This window comes from Bos javanicus, chromosome 3 (genome assembly GCF_032452875.1).
Source record: "Bos javanicus breed banteng chromosome 3, ARS-OSU_banteng_1.0, whole genome shotgun sequence".
Classification (NCBI taxonomy): domain Eukaryota; kingdom Metazoa; phylum Chordata; class Mammalia; order Artiodactyla; family Bovidae; genus Bos; species Bos javanicus.
The window spans coordinates 20366298-20385989 of NC_083870.1; the positions used below are offsets into that span (position 1 = coordinate 20366298).

General features: G+C 38.9%; 1 protein-coding gene and 1 pseudogene across 10 annotated transcripts in view; both read right to left on the reverse strand.

The window, feature by feature from the left end:
* The window catches only part of RPRD2 (regulation of nuclear pre-mRNA domain containing 2), a 99163-nt gene that overhangs the window by 48747 nt on the left and 30724 nt on the right, over positions 1–19692 (reverse strand). For all 10 annotated transcript variants that reach the window (XR_009734684.1, XR_009734683.1, XM_061407712.1 and 7 more), the window contains exon 2: positions 2903–3032. Coding sequence is in view for 8 of the 10 variants with exons in the window: in XM_061407712.1 (XP_061263696.1) it covers positions 2903–3032 (130 nt within the window). In the remaining 2 variants the exon portion in view is untranslated. The remainder of the gene's footprint in view (positions 1–2902; positions 3033–19692) is intronic.
* On the reverse strand, positions 3039–6305 carry LOC133241992 (protein-L-histidine N-pros-methyltransferase-like; annotated as a pseudogene).

Sequence of the window (19692 nt, forward strand, 5' to 3'; positions counted from 1 at the left end):
TATTACTGTTTTAAAATATATGCAAATAAATGACAGGGGAGCTCTGACTTCAATGTTCTTATAAATAATCATCTTGGACATTTTATCCTTCTACATTAAATATTATTGAGATTCTGACTATGATTACAATGAATTTATAGTCTACATTTTGGGAATGAATAACAATACCAGATCTTTCCCTTCAAAATTATATATCTATCACTTGATTTACACATATTTTCTTTAATATCCTTTAGTAAAGTTCAAAAATTCTTCTCTGTAAAAGCTTTACATACTTTTTATGTTCTTTTTGGGTAAGGTTTCCTTTACTTGGGGGACAGGAGGCATTACTTTGTGTTGCAAAAAGAATCTTTTTTCCCTAATTACATTTAAAAGAAAATAATCACAATTTAACCATTTGTTTCCAACTTCAATAAATTCTGCAGTGTACATCCTTTGAAGACAATCTTTGTATTTCTGATTTTTTTCTTCAAGATAGATTTCTATGAGTCACATTCCTGGGTCAAAGAGGATGGAGAGTTTATAGGCTCTCAATTACTCGAGAATTTCTGGAGGACAGATCATTTAAAGCCTTTCAACAAATTCTGCCAAATGGCTTTCAAGAAAGGTTCTAATTTATACTCTCACCAGCAGTACAGAGACGCCTGGCTTCCATTAGTAAAAAGAACTCCACTCTTTTGATTAGTGTGAAAAGTTGCGTTTAAACTTCTATTTCTTTGTATAGTTGAGTTGAAAATTCTTTAATTTATATGTCTTCTGCCTGTCCCCATTCTTTGCTCGTTTCTCTATCAGGATGTTAAGTGTCTTGTCCTTGGAATGTTTAGTTTTTACAATACAAAAATAGTTCAAACGAACAACTGGTTGCTAGTCCATGACTACTCAACACTGGCAGAGGCCCACAAAGGTGCACTGGGCCCACCAACAAACTTACAGGGAGAAGGTGGCCTTTATGCTTCATGGCAGAAGCAAGTCTTCCATAAATCCCCTAATTACACTGGTAATTGGTTACTATTAACATACACAGGAAATCTACTGCTTTTCTATGTTGAACTTGAATCTGGCTATTTAACTGAACTCTCTTATTCATTGATTCTATGTAGGCCAAGGGGTTGCAAACTACAAACCTCAGGCCAAATCTGGTCTGCTGCCTGTTTTGTAAATAAAGTTTTATTGGAACACAGCCATAACCATTTGCTTATGTATTGTCTATGGCAGGTTTCATGATAGAACAGTAGAGTTGAATAGTGGCAATAGAGATCCTATGGCCTGCAAAAACTAAAATACTATCTGGTCTTTTATAGGAAAAGGTTGCCCACCCCTGATATAGGTAATCATATTATCTGCCAATAATGATAATTCTATCTCTTCTAAATGCATTCTTCTTCTTACTTATTTAGAAATAAAGGGAATCTCAACCTAATGGTGAATAGTAATGATGATAAAGGGTATCGCTGTCCTGAAATGCTTTTACTATTTCACCATTAAGTGATTTTATTACAGGTTTCTGAAGATAACCTCCATTGAGTTGAAAACATTTTTGGAGCTTAAAATTTTATTTTAAAGGACTGTACACAAAGTAGTTGTTCATAAAAAAATCTTTACATGGTAAAATAAAAGCTGGCAACCCTATATTAATCCATGAACTAGGTCATGAAACCTAAGTCTAAGAAACACTAGGTTAAGTTTTCCAGACTATAATGATATTTACAGCAGAAATCATAAGTGGAGATCATTTAGGACACTGCTTTTCTTACTCAAAATTATACTGAATTTAAATACGTAAAGAGGCAGCACAGAACATAAGCTCTGGGGTCTAGATAGGCTTGGGTAGGAATTCTGCCAAATACCACTACCCCGTACCCGGCCCCCCCACAGCTGTGAGAGCTTAGGCAAGCTAAGCAATCTAAGTCAGTTTTCTTCTCCTTAAAACAGGAACAATAGTAGTAGCCACTTTAAATGTTGTTCTCAGGATTAAACAACCTGAAGTACACAGAGCACTTTGTGTAAGTATCTGATCAATTATGAATGTTCAATAAAGGTAGGTACTATTACTGTTATTACTTTATGTTCTTCTGACGTGTGTATAAATCTTTATTACTTAGTACCTGAAAGTAAGATCACATCTTAATCTTTTGTGATACCAAAGTAGACCATCTCAAGTTTACAATCCAATGGAAAGGACAAGGATCATTCCATTGTGACTGGGTTAATACTAAGAAATGGGTCAATAAAACAGAATATTTATATATTCATACAATCACAACAAGTATATAATTTGAGGAAATATTTGGCTACTTTTATTTTTCCACATAACTGTTTATCCTTCAATTGTGTATATATGTGTGTGCTTCTTGCACCAAGCAAACAACTTACAAATATGCATGAAACACAAGGAAAACACTATTAATACAGGGCAAATAGGATCAAATACGAGTGTTCCAGCACTTTGGAAAATGCTGGATACAATTTTGCTAAGAATGGAGTAAATTAATATGGAGTTAGGAGTAAATATTTTCATTTTTCCTAATTACACAGATTTCATGAAGAGGGCAAGATTTCAGGAAGACTGTAAGAAAAATGGAAATATATAAAAATCACAAAACAGAAGAAAACAGAAAGAAGTACAATCAGAGAGTATGAACAGGAGATACATTCTCCTGGTCAAATAAGGAGAAAACAGGCAGAGCATAGATAACAGACAAGTTTTCAAAAAGGGAAGAAAAACTCTTTAAAAGAAAAATATGTTTATTACCAAAAAAATTATAATGAACAATAGAGACAAAATACCCTTGAATCTTCAAGCATGTGCAACTTTTATAATTCTTACTAATGGGTAGGATGGGAAATTGAAATTCTAAATTTTCTAAGCTTAGATCCCAAAGAAGAGTGAGAATTTACTTACTTCACTAGAGCAGCTGCTTCAGGAAGTACATCAGCAAATGATTCGCGGAATATGATCGCGTTTTTCCTTTTACAGTTCTGTATGACATCATTGGCAAGGTAAAAGAGATTCAAACGGTGGGGATAGGCAGCTGGAGATGAGAAAAGACAATAAAGAAAACCAAATTAGTCAAGTTATACTTGGTGTAACTTACTCCAAATACAGACAGACAAACGAACTAATGGATCAATTTACTGAACCTAATGCCTAAAAACCTTGACTGTTTCAGGTTAAGTTTCTGTTCAAAGTGTTCCTTTGAGCAGATTTCCACTTTACTTTGTATATGTTTGGCACTAAAAAATACATTAACTTTGGAGAAGCTAAAATAAGACAAAACTGTTCTCCCAAACATCTGGGAAGATTAAAAACTGAGCTGAAGTAGTTCAATTTGTTGCAAAGACACCAGGGTTAGTGGAAGGAGTGTGGGCTTTAGGATCCAATCAGAATGTGACCTTAGACAAACTGCTTAACCTCCTTTCCATTATTATTGTAGACAGACTCTTTTCACCTTCCCATCTACTGAAGAGAGGCTTGCTGCCACTTTCATCACCAGGTGAATGTCCTGGGAAATAAGTAATTTGAGCCCCAAAACATACCTCGGTCAATCTTTTTTAAAGGTCCAAGGCAAGGCCCAATCTATTTACTATCTGGAAACTTGAGCCAAGCAAACCCAAGTTTCATCATTATCCTGAACAATCTTAATGTCCATATGGATGATTCATCACATTTTCTAGTTTCAACCTCAAATTCAGTGACCTCCAAGAACCACTTCTTTCTACACTTTCAAATCACCCTTTCTGACCACAACCACCCACTCTGTTGTATCTGTCCTTCAATTTCATCAAGGTCTCTTTATTTTCTCTAACTCATGTATAGTCTCTTCTAGTACTCAATTCTTTCTCTACCAATTCCAGAGTCTTTTTGATTATCTAAACCACTCATATTAAAACCTTCATATACTTTTCATTCTCCCTACAGTTTATAGCCTATCACATGTATTCAACAAAATCCTAAATCTGGATCAATCCAACTGAATGCCTTTACTGCACCTATATTTCTGTCCCTGGGTTCTGCCAAAGAAAAATCACACCAAGAGTATTGAAACAATTCAGTCTCCTCCTCACTGGGCCCTCCTTCCACGTGTCTTTAATTAGCATCTTCTCTACTTTGCTGTTAGACCTATTTCAAACTTTTACCACTCTTATGATGCACCCTTACGTATACCACATTCTTTCTCACTCTTAGGAGATAACCTTAATATGCTATTTCAGAGAAACAGAAATCATTAGATGGAACTTATGTTCTCTCAAAAATGTATCCATGGGGATTTTCCTGGTGGTCCAGTGGTTGGGAGTCTACATTTTCAATGTAGGGGGGCACAGGTTTGATCCCTGGTCGGGGAACTAAAAGTCCATATGCCGTAGGGCTCCGACAAAAAAAAATGTACCCATATTTAAACCAATCCAAATCAACTTAGCTGAGACGGTTAAGATCTTTCAGATTTAGGGATCTGAAAGAGTATTATATAGTCACTGTCTCCACTTTGATTTCTAGTAACTCCGTAATTATAGGAGCTACCTTTTTTTTGTACTTACTCACACGGCAGTTACTAAGGTTACCAATAAACTCCAACTTACTAAACCCAAAGGCGAGTTTTTTTTTCCCACCTCCAAAAAAAGATTAGCATGAGTAAAAAATTTTGTTGAATAATGAAAGAGGATCAGTGGCTATACTTTATAACCAGTATTTTCAACTGGAAAGACAGATTTATTGCCCAGTCTTCATTTTATTACAAACAACCCACATTTACTAGTTCCCTGTGAAGTTATGACTATTGCTTTGGGAATGAGTCCCTACTGCAATTAAGTATAAAAAATATCTTCCATAATCAGACTGTGACCTACATAATTGCGTAAGAGTTAAAAATCCTCAAAGAGTTGGGTTTTTTGTTTTTTAAAAAACATTCCTTTTACACACTACAAGGTAATAATTAGTATTTTGGCTTTTAAAAATCCTACATGATATTTAGAATGGCAGTCCCCAAAGGTCCTCCTTTCATATAACTGAACACACAGACCCTCTTCCAGAGTGTACATTCTTGGGATGGACTCGGAAGACCTCAACCTTCACATGTTTACATGGGTTTGAGAACAAAGACAGCATCATCCAGAACGTAGTAGTCGTTATACACGTTGCCTTCACACAGCTATGGCAGTCTGGTGAAAGCTTCAATAACAAAACCAGCTTTTCTGGAAACGTCAGGCAGACTATTTACTTGTTTTTCCCAATTCTGTTCCTTGATTTCCAAAATCTCCAATGGTTTATCCCATTTGCCACCTACGTTCTCCACATAAAGACCAAAGAAAGGATGACCCTGCCTCTGGTTGGATCCAAGACACTTCTGATATCTTTTTAACAAAGTCAGAGAGTGATTACAATGGTCCAGCAAATTCAAGTAGCTGATGACATCATACTAAAACCCTATCTTCTGCCATTCATTTATATACCAAAGCACTCTGTATTTCTTCTTCTGTAGCTGCCATGTCATAGTTTCAGACAGCTCAGTGGCATAAATTTCTTCAAAATGAGGGCTCATGATTTTTGTGACCTCTCCATCTCCAGCACCTAAATCAAGAAGTCTATGGGTTTTCCAGTCCGGGTTAATTTTAAGCAGTCTCTGAAACTGATCTGGTGAAAACACAAACATTGAGCCTCTTTCTAGGTGGTGTTGGAGAAGACTCTTGAGAGTTCCTTGGACTGCAAGGAGATCCAACCAGTCCATTCTGAAGGAGATCAGTCCTGGGATTTCTTTGGAAGGAATGATGCTGAAGCTGAAACTCCAGTACTTTGGCCACCTCATGCGAAGAGTTGACTCATTGGAAAAGACTGATACTGGGAGGGATTGGGGGCAGGAGGAGAAGGGGACGACAGAGGATGAGATGGCTGGATGGCATCACTGACTCGATGGACGTGAGTCTGAGTGAACTCCGGGAGTTGGGGATGGACAGGGAGGCCTAGTGTGCTGCGATTCATGGGGTCACAAAGAGTTGGACACGACTGAGCGACTGATCTGATCTGATCTAGCAACCCACTGACAGATGTTCTAGACATAAACAGGCTAAAAACAAGTGAATGAGTGATATAATTCGATAAACAGCTATCCCAATTTCTCACTGCTGTTGTTTAAGAAGATCTGTGTTCCCTGATCAAGGTAACTCTGAACAGACACAGCCTGAAGCTTAATTTCTCTGTTGCACACATACCACGGTGGTTCTCCTTCCTGCCGCCTGTGGCCACAGCCGGGTGCCCCGGCCACTCATCATGTTCATTTACAGGGAGCGGGTGAGTGGGTTCCACAGGGTCCACACCCTCCGCACCAGCTACACGGACGCCAGGCTTAGGCACAGTCAGCTCACTAGCAGCTTCGCCCGGGGCCAGGGCCGCGGCCGCTGGCTCCAATCACCGCTGGGGCGAGAAGGACGCACCACTGCCTCCAGCTAATGCCGCAGCCACCCAGGCTCAAGCCATCGCACCCAACTCGCCCATTCAGCCCCTTCAGGGCCGAGGCAGAGGGTCAAGGCGAGTTTTTTCTAAATGCTATTTCTACAGAGAAGTATCATTTCCACCAGGCTTTTGGTACACAGAATAATCTAATAAACCCTCTTTTGGTCTCTGTCTTAATCGCTCTTACTTCTCCTCTGACATCTCTAGCTGCTCCTCCATATATATACACAGGGGGCATGTATAGTTACAGGCAGCTCTGCCTGTGATCCTCCTCCTTTAAATGCTGGTGCTTCCCAAGGTGCAGTGTTTTAAGATTTCAGGTTTGAAATCAGTCTGTTCCATTCCTGGCTTTGTCACTTACTAGCTTTAGGGGCTTATACATTACCTAACTCTTCTGTATGTTACCTTTTTTCCTTTGAGAAATGACAACTTCATGGGTTGTTAAAAGAATTAAATAATAAAACATTGTATGTAAACCATTTAGAATAGCACTCAGTCAACAGAAAATGGAATGCTATCAGCAGAACTATCCACATTTAACTACTACCATCTGTGTATCAATGACTCCAACACCCATAGATTTCATGTCTGGATTTCCCTTACCAGTCAACGCAGACATCTACTTCAATCATCTCAGAGGCACCCTGAACTTGATTTCTCAATATTTTATTAATAATCTTCCTCCTCGTCCATCTGTTACTGTTCTTATATTTAGCTAGAATTTCAGCAGTCTTTTTTGGCTCTTCTTTCTCCCTACCTAATCCTTACTCCATTTTGATAAATCTGCAAGTCCAACCAATTTTGTCTCCAATATATGCTAAATTTCTTTCTTTTCCTTTTCTTCCTACCACTGCTCTTTGCTGGGTTATCACTTTTGACCTGGACAACTACTGCAATAACCTCTTAACTGTTTATCTTGCCTTGGACCTGATCTTCTCAAATTTATTCTATACCTTGTTGGCCAAATTCATCTTCTAGTATGTAAACATTATCCAATTATTTCTCATATGAAATCTGTCAATGATTTCCAACTGCTTATTAGAGAATGTCCAAACACCTTCAGTTCAGTTCAGTTGCTCAGTTGTGTCCAACTCTTTGCAACCCCATGGACTGCAGCACGCCAGGCTTCCCTGTCTATCAACAACCCTGGAGCTTACTCAAACTCATGTCCATCAAGGTGGTGATACCATCCAACCATCTCATCCTCTGTTGTCCCCTTCTCCTCCTGCCTTCAATCTTTCCCAGTATCAGGGTCTTTTCAAATGAGTCAGTTCTTCACATCAGGTGGCCAAAGTATTGGGGTATCAGCTTCAGCATCAGTCCTTCCAGTGAATATTCAGGACTGATTTCCTTTAGGATGGACTAACGGAACCTTTAGGTTGGACCTCCCTGCAGTCCAAGGGACTCTCAAGAGTCTTCTCCAACACCACAGTTCAAAAGCATCAATCCTTTGGTGCTCAGCTTTCTTTATATTCCAACTCTCACATCATTACATGACTATTAGAAAAACCATAGCTCTGACTAGACGAACCTTTGTTGGCAAAGTAATGTCTCTGCTTTTTAATATGTTCTCTAGGTCAAACACCTTAGTTTTCACTCATTTTCTGGATTTTTACCTTCTCTTCCAGTCTCATCTCTTCCCCTTCAAAGTTCTACCTTTAATGAATTACTCACAGTCCCCAGAAACACCTCACAAAGAACTTTCCTTTTCTATGATACCCTATCCTACATAATCGTCAGTGATTTATATTCACCCATAGAAAAAAGCCCCAAATTTTAAATTTAATTCATGTCAGATTCTGACCCCTCTCCACCTCATCTCTACTTTTCCCCAGAACAAATCATCCCAAAGTTTTGTTTTCTTTTTTTCTTTTTGAGCATGCCCCATGGCTTGTGGGAGCTTAAGTTTCACCCGACCAGGGACTGAACTGAGGACCTTTGCAATGAAAATACAAAGTTCTAACCAGGGAATTCCCACCCTCAACTATTACTGGAGAGATTAAGAGACTCAAGGTATAGAGTAATCTAACTAATCTGTGTTCCTGAAATGGATACAGGTTTGGACATCAGCTGTAAATCACATTTCTGGATCAACTGAAGAAATCTGAATGTGGTCTGGGACTAGAGAAAATGAAAATTTACAGAAATGGAAATAAAGAAATCATCAACTGGGGGAAAAAAACAGTAATTACAGAATGATCTCATGTTAGAAAAAAAATCAATGAAAGAGATCAGAAAGAATATGGAATTAAGTTTTAAGAGTACAGATCTCTAGTTTTTTCCCTTTTCCCTGCTTGTATTCTAATTTTCTATTAATATGATACATTTTTGATCCTTTCATAACTGATTAAGGAAATATAATAATTTCTGTCCAAAAAGTTTAACTGATTGTCTTGAACTAATTTGTATCTCAGCCTGGACTTGTTCTTTGAACTTCAGACTCAGATACCCAAATGCCTACCCAATGTCTCTCTTGGATGTTTAATACACAGCTCAGACTCAACATGTGATGTTGTGATTTCTTCTTAATTCTCTTCTCTCCTACAGTCTTCTCCATCTCTATAAATGGCATTTCTTCTGCGGTGGCTTTTCTCAGCCAAAAATCAAGTCATCTTTGACTCCTCTCTTTCACATTACATATCCAAATTCAAAATACACATTTCATTAATGCTACTTTTTGAAATATATACAGATTTAGGAAGTTACAAATGTGGGAAGGAAAAAGGTTAGAAATAAACCCTGTGGTGCTGGATTGTAATTGGAAGTCTTGGCATGAATTCATAGTTATATACAGAAAACATACAGTGAATAAATGTATTTGTCTACATACAATTATTTCTTAAATCTCTCCATTGAAAAGGCCTAGAAGTAATAACATCCCAGGCACCTAATACCGAGATCTTTGTTTCTTAGAGGAACCAGGAGAAATGGCTGATTCCAGGCCAGGAAAGAAAGTATCGATACAAGAGCTCAGAACATCTTATACTAGTCAAGTGCACAAACAGTGATGTCCAAAGAATACAGGCACTACCTTCAAGAGGTTCCCACTGGCCAAATCTATTGCATGGATAAACCGTGTCAAAATAAATACTAGGAAAAGACTATAACCAACTGAATAAAGTAGCAATCCATGAATACATACTGATGAAAGTAATGAAAGAAATACACTGGAAGGGGGAAAGCCCTGCCTTATAATCAAATGCCAATCTATGTATGTGTAAGGAATGAAGGAATTAAAAACCAACATCTGGCAAACATCACACCAAAAACTGACTCAAGCAACAATCATGAATGGATGCTAAACCTGGTGAGAGACAGTTTAATGCAGAATAGTATTATTTGTAAAGTCTCAAACTTCCTGCCCACAAAACTGACAGATTAACATTATGTTCCTCCAAACAGGCATAATGCTTTAAGAACACAGCATCACTTCTGTGGTATTTCTACCCAAAACTGAATAACCTGAATCTAATTTTTAAAATAATCAGACAAATACAAATTTGTGGTTATTTTACAAGTTACTGATCTATAGTCTTAAAAAATTAAAGGGACATGAAAGATAAGATCAAAGAACTGTTTCAGACTGAAGAAAACTAAAAAGAACTAAAGAGACATGACAATTAATTCTAACAAATGGCCCTGGATCTTTAAAGACTATTTCTGAGATAACTAGCAAAATTCAGCTAGGGTCTGTGGATTCGACGATAGTACTGTGTCAACGTTCATTTCCTGATTTGGGTGGCTGTTCAGATGTTACACAATTGTTGCAATGTAGTGAACTGTGTCTTCCCGAAATTCATGTGTCTTCCCAAATTCACATGTTGAAGTCCCTAACCCCCAATGTTCAAGAGTATGTGAACCATGAACTTCCAGATGTTGAAGCTGGATTTAGAAAAGGCAGAGGAACCAGAGATCAAATTGCCAACATCTGCCGGATTATCGAAAAAGCAAGAGGGTTCCAGAAAATCATCTATTTCTGCTTTATTGACTATGCCAAAGCCTTTGACTATGTGGATCACAACAAACTGTGGAAAATTCTGAAAGAGATGGGAATACCAGACCACCTGACCTATCTCTTGAGAAATCTGTATGCAGGTCAGGAAGCAACAGTTAGAACTGGACATGGAACAACAGACTGGTTCCAAACAGGGAAAGGAGTACGTCAAGGCTGTATAATGTCATCCTGCTTATTTAACTTCTATGCAGAGTACATCATGAGAAACGCTGGGCTGGAAGAAGCACAAGCTGGAATCAAGATTGCTGGGAGAAATATCAATAACCTCATATATGCAGATGACACCACCCTTATGGCAGAAAGCAAAAAAGGACTAAAGAGCCTCTTGATGAAAGTGAAAGAAGAGAGTGAAAAGGTTGGCTTAAAGCTCAACGTTCAGAAAACTAAGATCACGGCATCTGGGCCCATCACTTCATGGCAAACAGATGGGGAAACAGTGGAAAACAGTGACAGACTTTAATTTTTTGGGCTCCAAAATCACTGCAGATGGTGACTGCAGCTGTGAAATTAAAAGATGTTTACTCCTTGGAAGAAAAGTTATGACCAACCTAGACAGCATATTAAAAAGCAAAGACATTACTCTGTCAACAAAGGTCCATCTAGTCAAGGCTATGGTTTTTCCAGTGGTCATGTATGGATATGAGAGTTCGACTATAAAGAAAGCTGAGTGCTGAAGAATTGATGCTTTCGAACTGTAGTGTTGGAGAAGACTCTTCAGAGTCCCTTGGACTGCAAGGAGCTCCAACCAGTCCATCCTAAAGGAAATCAGTCCTGAATATTCACTGGAAGGACTGATGTTGAAGGTGAAACTCCAGTACTTTTGGCTACCTGATGCGAAGAACTGACTCATTTGAAAAGATCCTGGTGCTGGGAAAGATCGAAGGTGGGAGGAGAAGGGGACGACAGAGGATGAGATGGTTGGATGGCATCACTGACTCAATGGACATGAGTTTGAGTAAACTCTGGGAGCTGGTGATGGACAGGGAGGCCTGGTGTGCTGCAGTCCATGGCACTGCAAAGAGTCAGCTATGACTGAACTGAACCCCCAATGTGACTGTGTCTGGAGATAAGGTCTATACGGAGGTAACTAAGGTTGAATGAGGACAAAAGGGGCCTTGATAAAAAGACATGAGTGTTCTTATAATAGACATCAGAGAACTCTCCTTCCTCCCAACCTTCCTCCACCACATGAGGACACAGTAAGAAGGTAGCCTGTCTACAAGCCAGGAAGAGAACTTTTCCCAGAAACTGAACCCTGTCAGTCCTTGATCTAGCCTTCCCATCCTCCAGAACTCTGAGAAAAATTTCTGCTGTTTAAGCCACACAGTTTGTGGTATTTTGTTATCGCATCCCAAGCTTATTAATACAACTATATATGGAGAATAGCTGCTTTTATGGACATTGCTTCCCAAGTGGCACTAGTGGTAAAGAACCTGCCTGCCAGTGCAGGAGACTTAAGACTTGGGTTCATTCCCTGGGTCAGCAAGATCTCTTGGAGGAGGAAAAGGCAATCCACTCCAGTATTCTTACTTGAATCCCATGGACAAGGGAACCCGGCGGGCTATAGTCCATGGGGTAGCAAAGAGTCAGACACGACTAAAGCAACTTAGCAGCAGCAGCAGCAGCAGCATGGACACTGAAGTATTAAATAGGGTATCATGTCTGCAACATACTTCCAAATAGTTCTGAAGTGTGTGTAAGTGTACATATGTGTATAAAAGAGCAGTTAAGAGATTAAAGTAAATATGGTAAAACATTAATTACTGGGGAATCTGGAGAGAGGCACACAAGAGATATTCATAGTATACTGCAACTTTAATTTGAAATTATTTAAAAATAACAATTAAAAAAATAGACTTCAACTACTACTTACCAAAAATAACAATTAAAAAAAAAATAGACTTCAACTACTATTTACCAAAAATAACAATTAAAAAAAAACAGACTTCAACTACTACTTACCATTGCCTCCTGGTCTAAGTTATAATAGTCTTTTGCATGAATTACTATATGGGCCTCTTAACTGGTCTCCCTGCTTCTGCCTTTGCCTCACTTCAGTCTAGATCCTTTCAGAATATAAATCTGATCATGTTACTCTGCTGCTTTAAATTGCTCCCATAATGGCTCCCATCCTTACTCAGGGTAAAGATCAAAGTCCTTACATTCTGACCTTGCATTCTCTCTCCAATCCCTAGTCCTGGTAACCATTCGTTCCTTTCCAGCTATTCTGGCCACCTTGCAGCTGCAAGATGTACAACACGCCTGGCATACTCCTACTTGGCATATACCCACTTCAGAGTCCTTTGAGCTCCCTGCTCCCTCTGCTTGGAACATTCTTTTCCCAGATAATCTCATAGTTTATGCTCTCACTGTTTTTTAAATCTTCACCCAAATGTCACTTTCTCAGTGGCTTTCTGTACTTCCCTGACCAGGAAAACTGCAACATCAAACCACCAATACTATTGTCCTTCTGTGTTACCCTCCCCCCCAGCAATATAATTTACTTAATTTATTTTTTGCCTGTCTTGCACTGCGAGGGTAAGGGCTTTTGTCGGTTTTGTTTAGTGTTGAATTCTCAGCCCCTAGGACAATGCCTAACAGAGTAGGTTTTCAATCACTATTTCTTGGAAAAGTAAATAAGAAAAAAAGAAAGGAAAATACAAAGAAAAGGAATTAAAAAATGAGTACTATAGTCTTTTCAGTTTGGTTAATAACCCCATAAAGTAGCTGCCTCTGAGTAACTACACAGGGTAGACAAGAACTAGATACCATTAGGTATTGTAATTAGTGCACAATTTTAAGAATAATCTTTTTTCTTAGGTATTGATTTTAGAACCCAAGTCCCGAGTAAATGACTTCAATGTACACTGAAAGAACCACATCTAAGCTAAAAAATTCAAACTGGTCTCTTAACAGTTGTGAAGTATCAACTCAGAAATTCTTTGAATAATTTGCCACTCAGAACATTTGTTAAATATCATTATATACAACAACTGACTAATTTCAAACATTCCCTAACTTTAAACAGAAAACCATTCAGTGTCATTAATGATCTGTAAAGAGCAAAAGAAAATTAGAATCTAAATATCCACTAATAGTAGAGCTGACAATCATTAAATCAAATATGAAAACCATACAGAAAATGGAAAAATGGTTTACATACTGAAAGTAAACAAAAAAGGAATATCAACCTTGCCTGCTGCTTCCCCTTATTTTCTACATTTCAATCCTTCCTGTTAATCCTTTCTTGCATATTCCTGAATTTAAGATAAGATTGTTTATAACATGCACATTTTACATACTGCTACTAAAGAAATTTGAAAAGTACTTCCAGTTAAGCTGAACGAAGCCATCAACTGTAAAATAAACACTGATTTCAAACATGTTAAAATGTGAAAAGACAATGTACATCTTAGAACTGATGAAGTACATAACTTCTAATTCATTTTTCCCCTCCTCACTGTGAGGGAAATTAAAATGGAGGTATCTTGTTCAGGCTTCAGAAGTAGGGGAACAGGCCTCTGACCAACTTCTGACTTTGCCTGAACCCTGCGTGGACTACAAGCCTGCCTGCTGGCACACCAACTGTTACCAGCTAGTCAAGTGGCATTTTAGGTAAGAAAAGGAGTTTCTCAAAAAAAAAAAAAAAAGAAAAGGAGTTTCTCTTCGAACCTCTTAAGCCCCTGAGGGCCTGGCCAGCCCTGATGATGATATCGGTTTGTGACCTGGGATTATAAACAGGAGCCCCCAAATCCTTTCCCAATGGAGACTCCAAACTGCTGGAGTCTTCTCAGCACTGTTAATGTGGGACTTCTCAGGACTGTTCAAATCCGGATGTAGGTCAGCTCAATATGGTGATGTTTATCCAGGTGGCACTTCTGGTAAAGAACCTGCCTGCCAATGCAGGAGACATAAGAGACACAGGTTCAATCCCTGGATTGGGAAGATCACCTGAAGGAATGCATGGCAACCCACTTCAGTATTCTTCCCTGGAGAACCCCGTGGACTGAGGAGCCTGGTGGGCTACTGTCCAAAGGGTTGCTAAGAGTCAGACACAACTGCGCAAGTAACACACACATGCTGCTACTTCTATTTTTTTTCTAATGACTATTGAAATTACATAATCTTCTATTGGAGAAGGCAATGACACCCAACTCCAGTACTCTTGCCTGGAAAATCCCATGGACAGAGGAGCCTGGAAGGCTGCAGTCCATGGGGTCACTGAGGGTCGGGCACGAGTGAGCGACTTCACTTTCACGCATTGGAGAAGGAAATGGTAACCCACTCCAGTGTTCTTGCCTGGAGAATCCCAGGGACAGGGGAGCCTGGTGGGCTGCCGTCTATGGGGTCACAGAGTCGGACATGACTGAAGTGACTTAGCAGCAGCAGCAGCAATCTTCTATTAAAAGTTGAACCTATTTGTTAACGAATTCTTAGAACCTGAAACAAAAAGTAAAACTTTTGGCAAAATACCCATTTCTTCTGCCTCTACCCTACTTCAGTTTCTCATCATTACAACAACAAACCTCTTTATTACTCATCCGTATCTCTAGTTTCAGTGCATTCTCCAAACTCCTGGGAATTAATTCCACCAGCATGCTTGTCCCTAGGTACAAAGATATTCTTTACAGCACTATTTTCAACAAAAGACTAGAAATATTCTGAAATTATTAGGGGCTTCAGTTCAGTCACTCAGTCGTGTCTGACTCTTTGAGACCCCATGGACTGCAGCACACTAGGCCTTCCTGCCCATCAGCAACTCCCAGAGTTTACTCAAACTCATGTCCATTGAGGTGATGATGTCATCCAACCGTCTCTTCCTCTACTGTTCCCTTCTCCTCCCGCCTTCAATCTTTCCCAGCATCAGGGTCTTTTCCAATGAGTCAGTTCTTCGCATCAGGTGGCCAAAGTATTAGAGTTTCAGCTTCAACATCAGTCCTTCCAATGAATATTCAGGACTGATTTCCTTTAGGATGGACTGGCTGGATCCCCTTGCTGTCCAAGGGACTCTCAAGAGAGTCTTCTCCAACACCACTGTTCAAAAGCATCAATTCTTCAGTGCTCAGCTTTCTTTACAGTCCAACTCTCACATCCATACATGACTTCTGGAAAAACCATAGCTTTGAGTAGATGGACTTTTGTTGGCAAAGTAATGTCTCTGCTTTTTAATATGCTGTCTAGGTTGGTCATAACTTTTCTTCCCAGGAGCAAATGTCTTTTAATTTCGCGGCTGCAGTCACCATCTGCAGTGATTTTGGAGCCCCCAAAAATAAAGTCTGTCACTGTTTTCCCTTGTTTCCCCATCTATCTGCCATGAAGTGATGGGACCAGATACCATGATCTTAGTTTTATGAATGTTGAGTTTTAAGCCAACTTTTTCACTTTCAGTAATTATGAGTAAAGTCACTACAAATATCTCTTAATAATATCTTTAAAATAGCAAAATTTAATAATTTTCATGAAGTCTAGCTTACAAAAATTTTTTTAATGGCCTGTGTTGTTTGTGTCCTATCTAAGAAGTCTCCGCCTACCCTAAGGTCACCAAGACTTTCTCAGACATGAAGGTGAGAAGCCTGGAAACTGCAGGGTGTTGACTTTCACCCTTCCTCTACAGCTAGATGTCCAGCCAGACCAGTAAGACAAGAGAAAGGGATAAAAGGCATAGAAACTGGAAAGAAGAAATTAAACTGTCTCTTGTGGCAAACAACAAGATTTGTTCACAAAATAGGTACTAGAACTAGTGAGTGAGTTTTGGTAGAGTTGTAGGATATGCAATAGGTAGGGAAAAAAATTTTTTTAGTAGTACCATTTACAAGAACATGAAAGACAGAATCTAGCAAAATAAGATCTTTATGCAGAAAAAAAAAATACAATACATGGATGAAAGAAATCAAATAAGACCTAAATAAGTTGAGAGAGACATCGTATTTATGGGTCAGAAAACTCAATATTGTTAAGATGTCAATTCTCCTCCCATTTAATGTATAGATTCAACATAATCATAATCAAAATCTCAGCATCATTTTTGGAAAAAAACAAACTGATTCTAAAATTTAAATGGAAAGACAAAAGACCTAGAATAGCTAAAATAACTTTGAAAATTTTGCTGGAGGATTCACATTACCTGATTTCAAAATAAGATATAATAATCAAGGCAGTAAGCTTTAGCAAAAGGACAGACACACAGATCAATGGGACAAAACAGAGTTCAGAAATAGACTTGTCTGGTTAATTGATTTTTGACAAAGGTACACAGGCAATTTAATGAAGAAAGGACATAGTTTGACATCCATTAAAAAAAAAAAAAGACCTCATACCATTTGCAAAAATTAACTCAAAATGTATTACAGACTGAAATGTAAAACCTAACTATAAAACTTCTGTAAATTCAACATCTGCAGGATCTGTACTGTTGCTCCTTTTCCATTTCAGGCATAGTAATTTGCATCTTTTCTTTTTTCCCTGAATCTGGCTAAATATTTATTAATTTCATCAATCATCTCAAAGGAGTTTTAATGGCATTTTAAATGGGAAACAAACTGACAATATACATTTGCAAAGTCAAATCCCTTCAATCTGGCAATTCTCTTGCACATGTGCCCAGGTATAGAACCAAAAGTATCCATAACAGCACTACTTACCACAGAAAAGCAACTATAATATAGACTGAATCCTGAGTAGTTATGATTTTTTGAATGTAACTAACAGATTATTTTTTTTAATTTGATGAGATCTGATGCAGTCTGGCAAAGACATCTACTTGGATAGGAAAAACCATCTCATTTAAAATTTTGAAGATAAAAAACTATTTCAAACTAATACTCAGCCACAAAACACATGCTAAACACACATATATGGTCATATATGTGGCAGCTAAACCAGCTGAGTCTGAGGCCTCTTTTAGGTTTTCTACTTCTTGAGCCAATAAGGGTTAATATGTTTATGGACATTTTCCCATTTCCTTTAGGCCTTAAAACTTATTAATGTAAAGTTGAACATGTATTGTTTACAATTTTTAAAAAATCTCTGCATCTACGTGAGTCCTCTTTTAAGAACACTCTGGGTAAAAAATAAAATTATATATATATATATAAAAATCTCATACATATATGGGATATTATTCAGCCTTTAAAAGGACAGAAACTTCAACACGTCATAATATGGAGGAATACTGCCAAGACGTTATGCCAAGTAAAATAAGTGAGTCACAAAAGGACAAATACTGTCTGATTCCACTTAATGAGGTACCTCACTTCAGTTCAGTCGTTCAGTCGTGTCCGACTCTTTCCGACCCCATGAATCGCAGCACACCAGGCCTCCCTGTCCATCACCAACTCCCGGAGTTCACTCAGACTCACATCCATCGAGTCAGTGATGCCATCCAGCCATCTCATCCTCTGTCGTCCCCTTCTCCTCCTGCCCCCAATCCCTCCCAGCATCAGACTCTTTTCCAGTGAGTCAACTCTTCACATGAGGTGGCCAAAGTACTGGAGTTTCAGCTTTAGCATCATTCCTTCCAAAGAAATTCCAGGGCTGATCTCCTTCAGAACGGACTGGTTGGATCTCCTTGCAGTCCAAGGGACTCTCAAGAGTCTTCTCCAACACCACAGTTCAAAAACATCAATTCTTTGGCGCTCAAACTTCTTCACAGTCCAACTCTCACATCCATACATGACCACAGGAAAAACCATAGCCTTGATTAGACTAACCTTTGCTGGCAAGGTGATGTCTCTGCTTTGGAATATGCTATCTAGGTTGGTCATAACTTTCCTTCCAAGGAGTAAGCGTCTTTTAATTTCATGGCTGCAGTCACCATCTGCAGTGATTTTGGAGCCCCGAAAAATAAAGTCTGACACTGTTTCCACTGTTTCCCCATCTATTTCCCATGAAGTGATGGGACCGGATGCCATGATCTTCATTTTCTGAATGTTGAGCTTTAAGCCAACTTTTTCACTCTCCATTTTCACTTTCATCAAGAGGCTTTTGAGTTCCTCTTCACTTTCTGCCATAAGGGTGGTGTCATCTGCATATCTGAGGTTACTGATATTTCTCCCGGCAATCTTGATTCCAGCTTGTGCTTTTTCCAGCCCAGCGTTTCTCATGATGTACTCTGCATATAAGTTAAATAAGCAGGGTGACAACATACAGCCTTGACGTACTCCTTTTCCTATTTGGAACCAGTCTGTTGTTCCATGTCCAGTTCTAACTGTTGCTTCCTGACCTGCATACAAATTTCTCAAGAGGCAGATCAGGTGGTCTGGTATTCCCATCTCTTTCAGAATTTTCCACAGTTTATTGTGATCCACACAGTCAAAGGCTTTGGCATAGTCAATAAAGCAGAAATAGATGTTTTTCTGGAACTCTCTTGCTTTTTCCATGATCCAGCAGATGTTGGCAATTTGATCTCTGGTTCCTCTGCCTTTTCTAAAACCAGCTTGAACATCAGGAAGTTCACGGTTCACGTTATTGCTGAAGCCTGGCTTGGAGAATTTTGAGCATTACTTTACTAGCGTGTGAGATGAGTGCAATTGTGTGGTAGTTTGAGCATTCTTTGGCATTTCCTTTCTTTGGGATTGGAATGAAAACTGACCTTTTCCAGTGCTGTGGCCACTGCTGAGTTTTCCAAATTTGCTGGCATCTTGAGTGCAGCACTTTCACAGCATCATCTTTCAGAATTTGGAATAGCTCAACTGGAATTCCATCACCTCCACTAGCTTTGTTCGTAGTGATGCTTTCTAAGGCCCACTTGACTTCACATTCCAGGATGTCTGCCTCTAGGTCAGTGATCACACCATCATGATTATCTGGGTCGTGAAGATCTTTTTTGTACAGTTCTGTGTATTCTTGCCATCTCTTCTATATGATATCTTCTGCTTCTATTAGGTCCATATCATTTCTGTCCTTTATTGAGCCCATCCTTGCATGAAATGTTCCCTTGGTATCTCTAATTTTCTTGAAGAGATCTCTAGTCTTTCCCATTCTGTTGTTTTCCTCTATTTCTTTGCATTGATCGCTGAAGAAGGCTTTCTTATCTCTTTTTGCTATTCTTTGGAACTCTGCATTCAAATGGCTTATATTTTTCCTTTTGTCCTTTGCTTTTCGCTTCTCTTCTTTTCACAGGCCTCCTCAGACAGCCATTTTGCTTTTTTGCATTTCTTTTCCATGGGGATGGTCTTGATCCCTGTCTCCTGTACAATGTCACGAACCTCATTCCATAGTTCATCAGGCACTC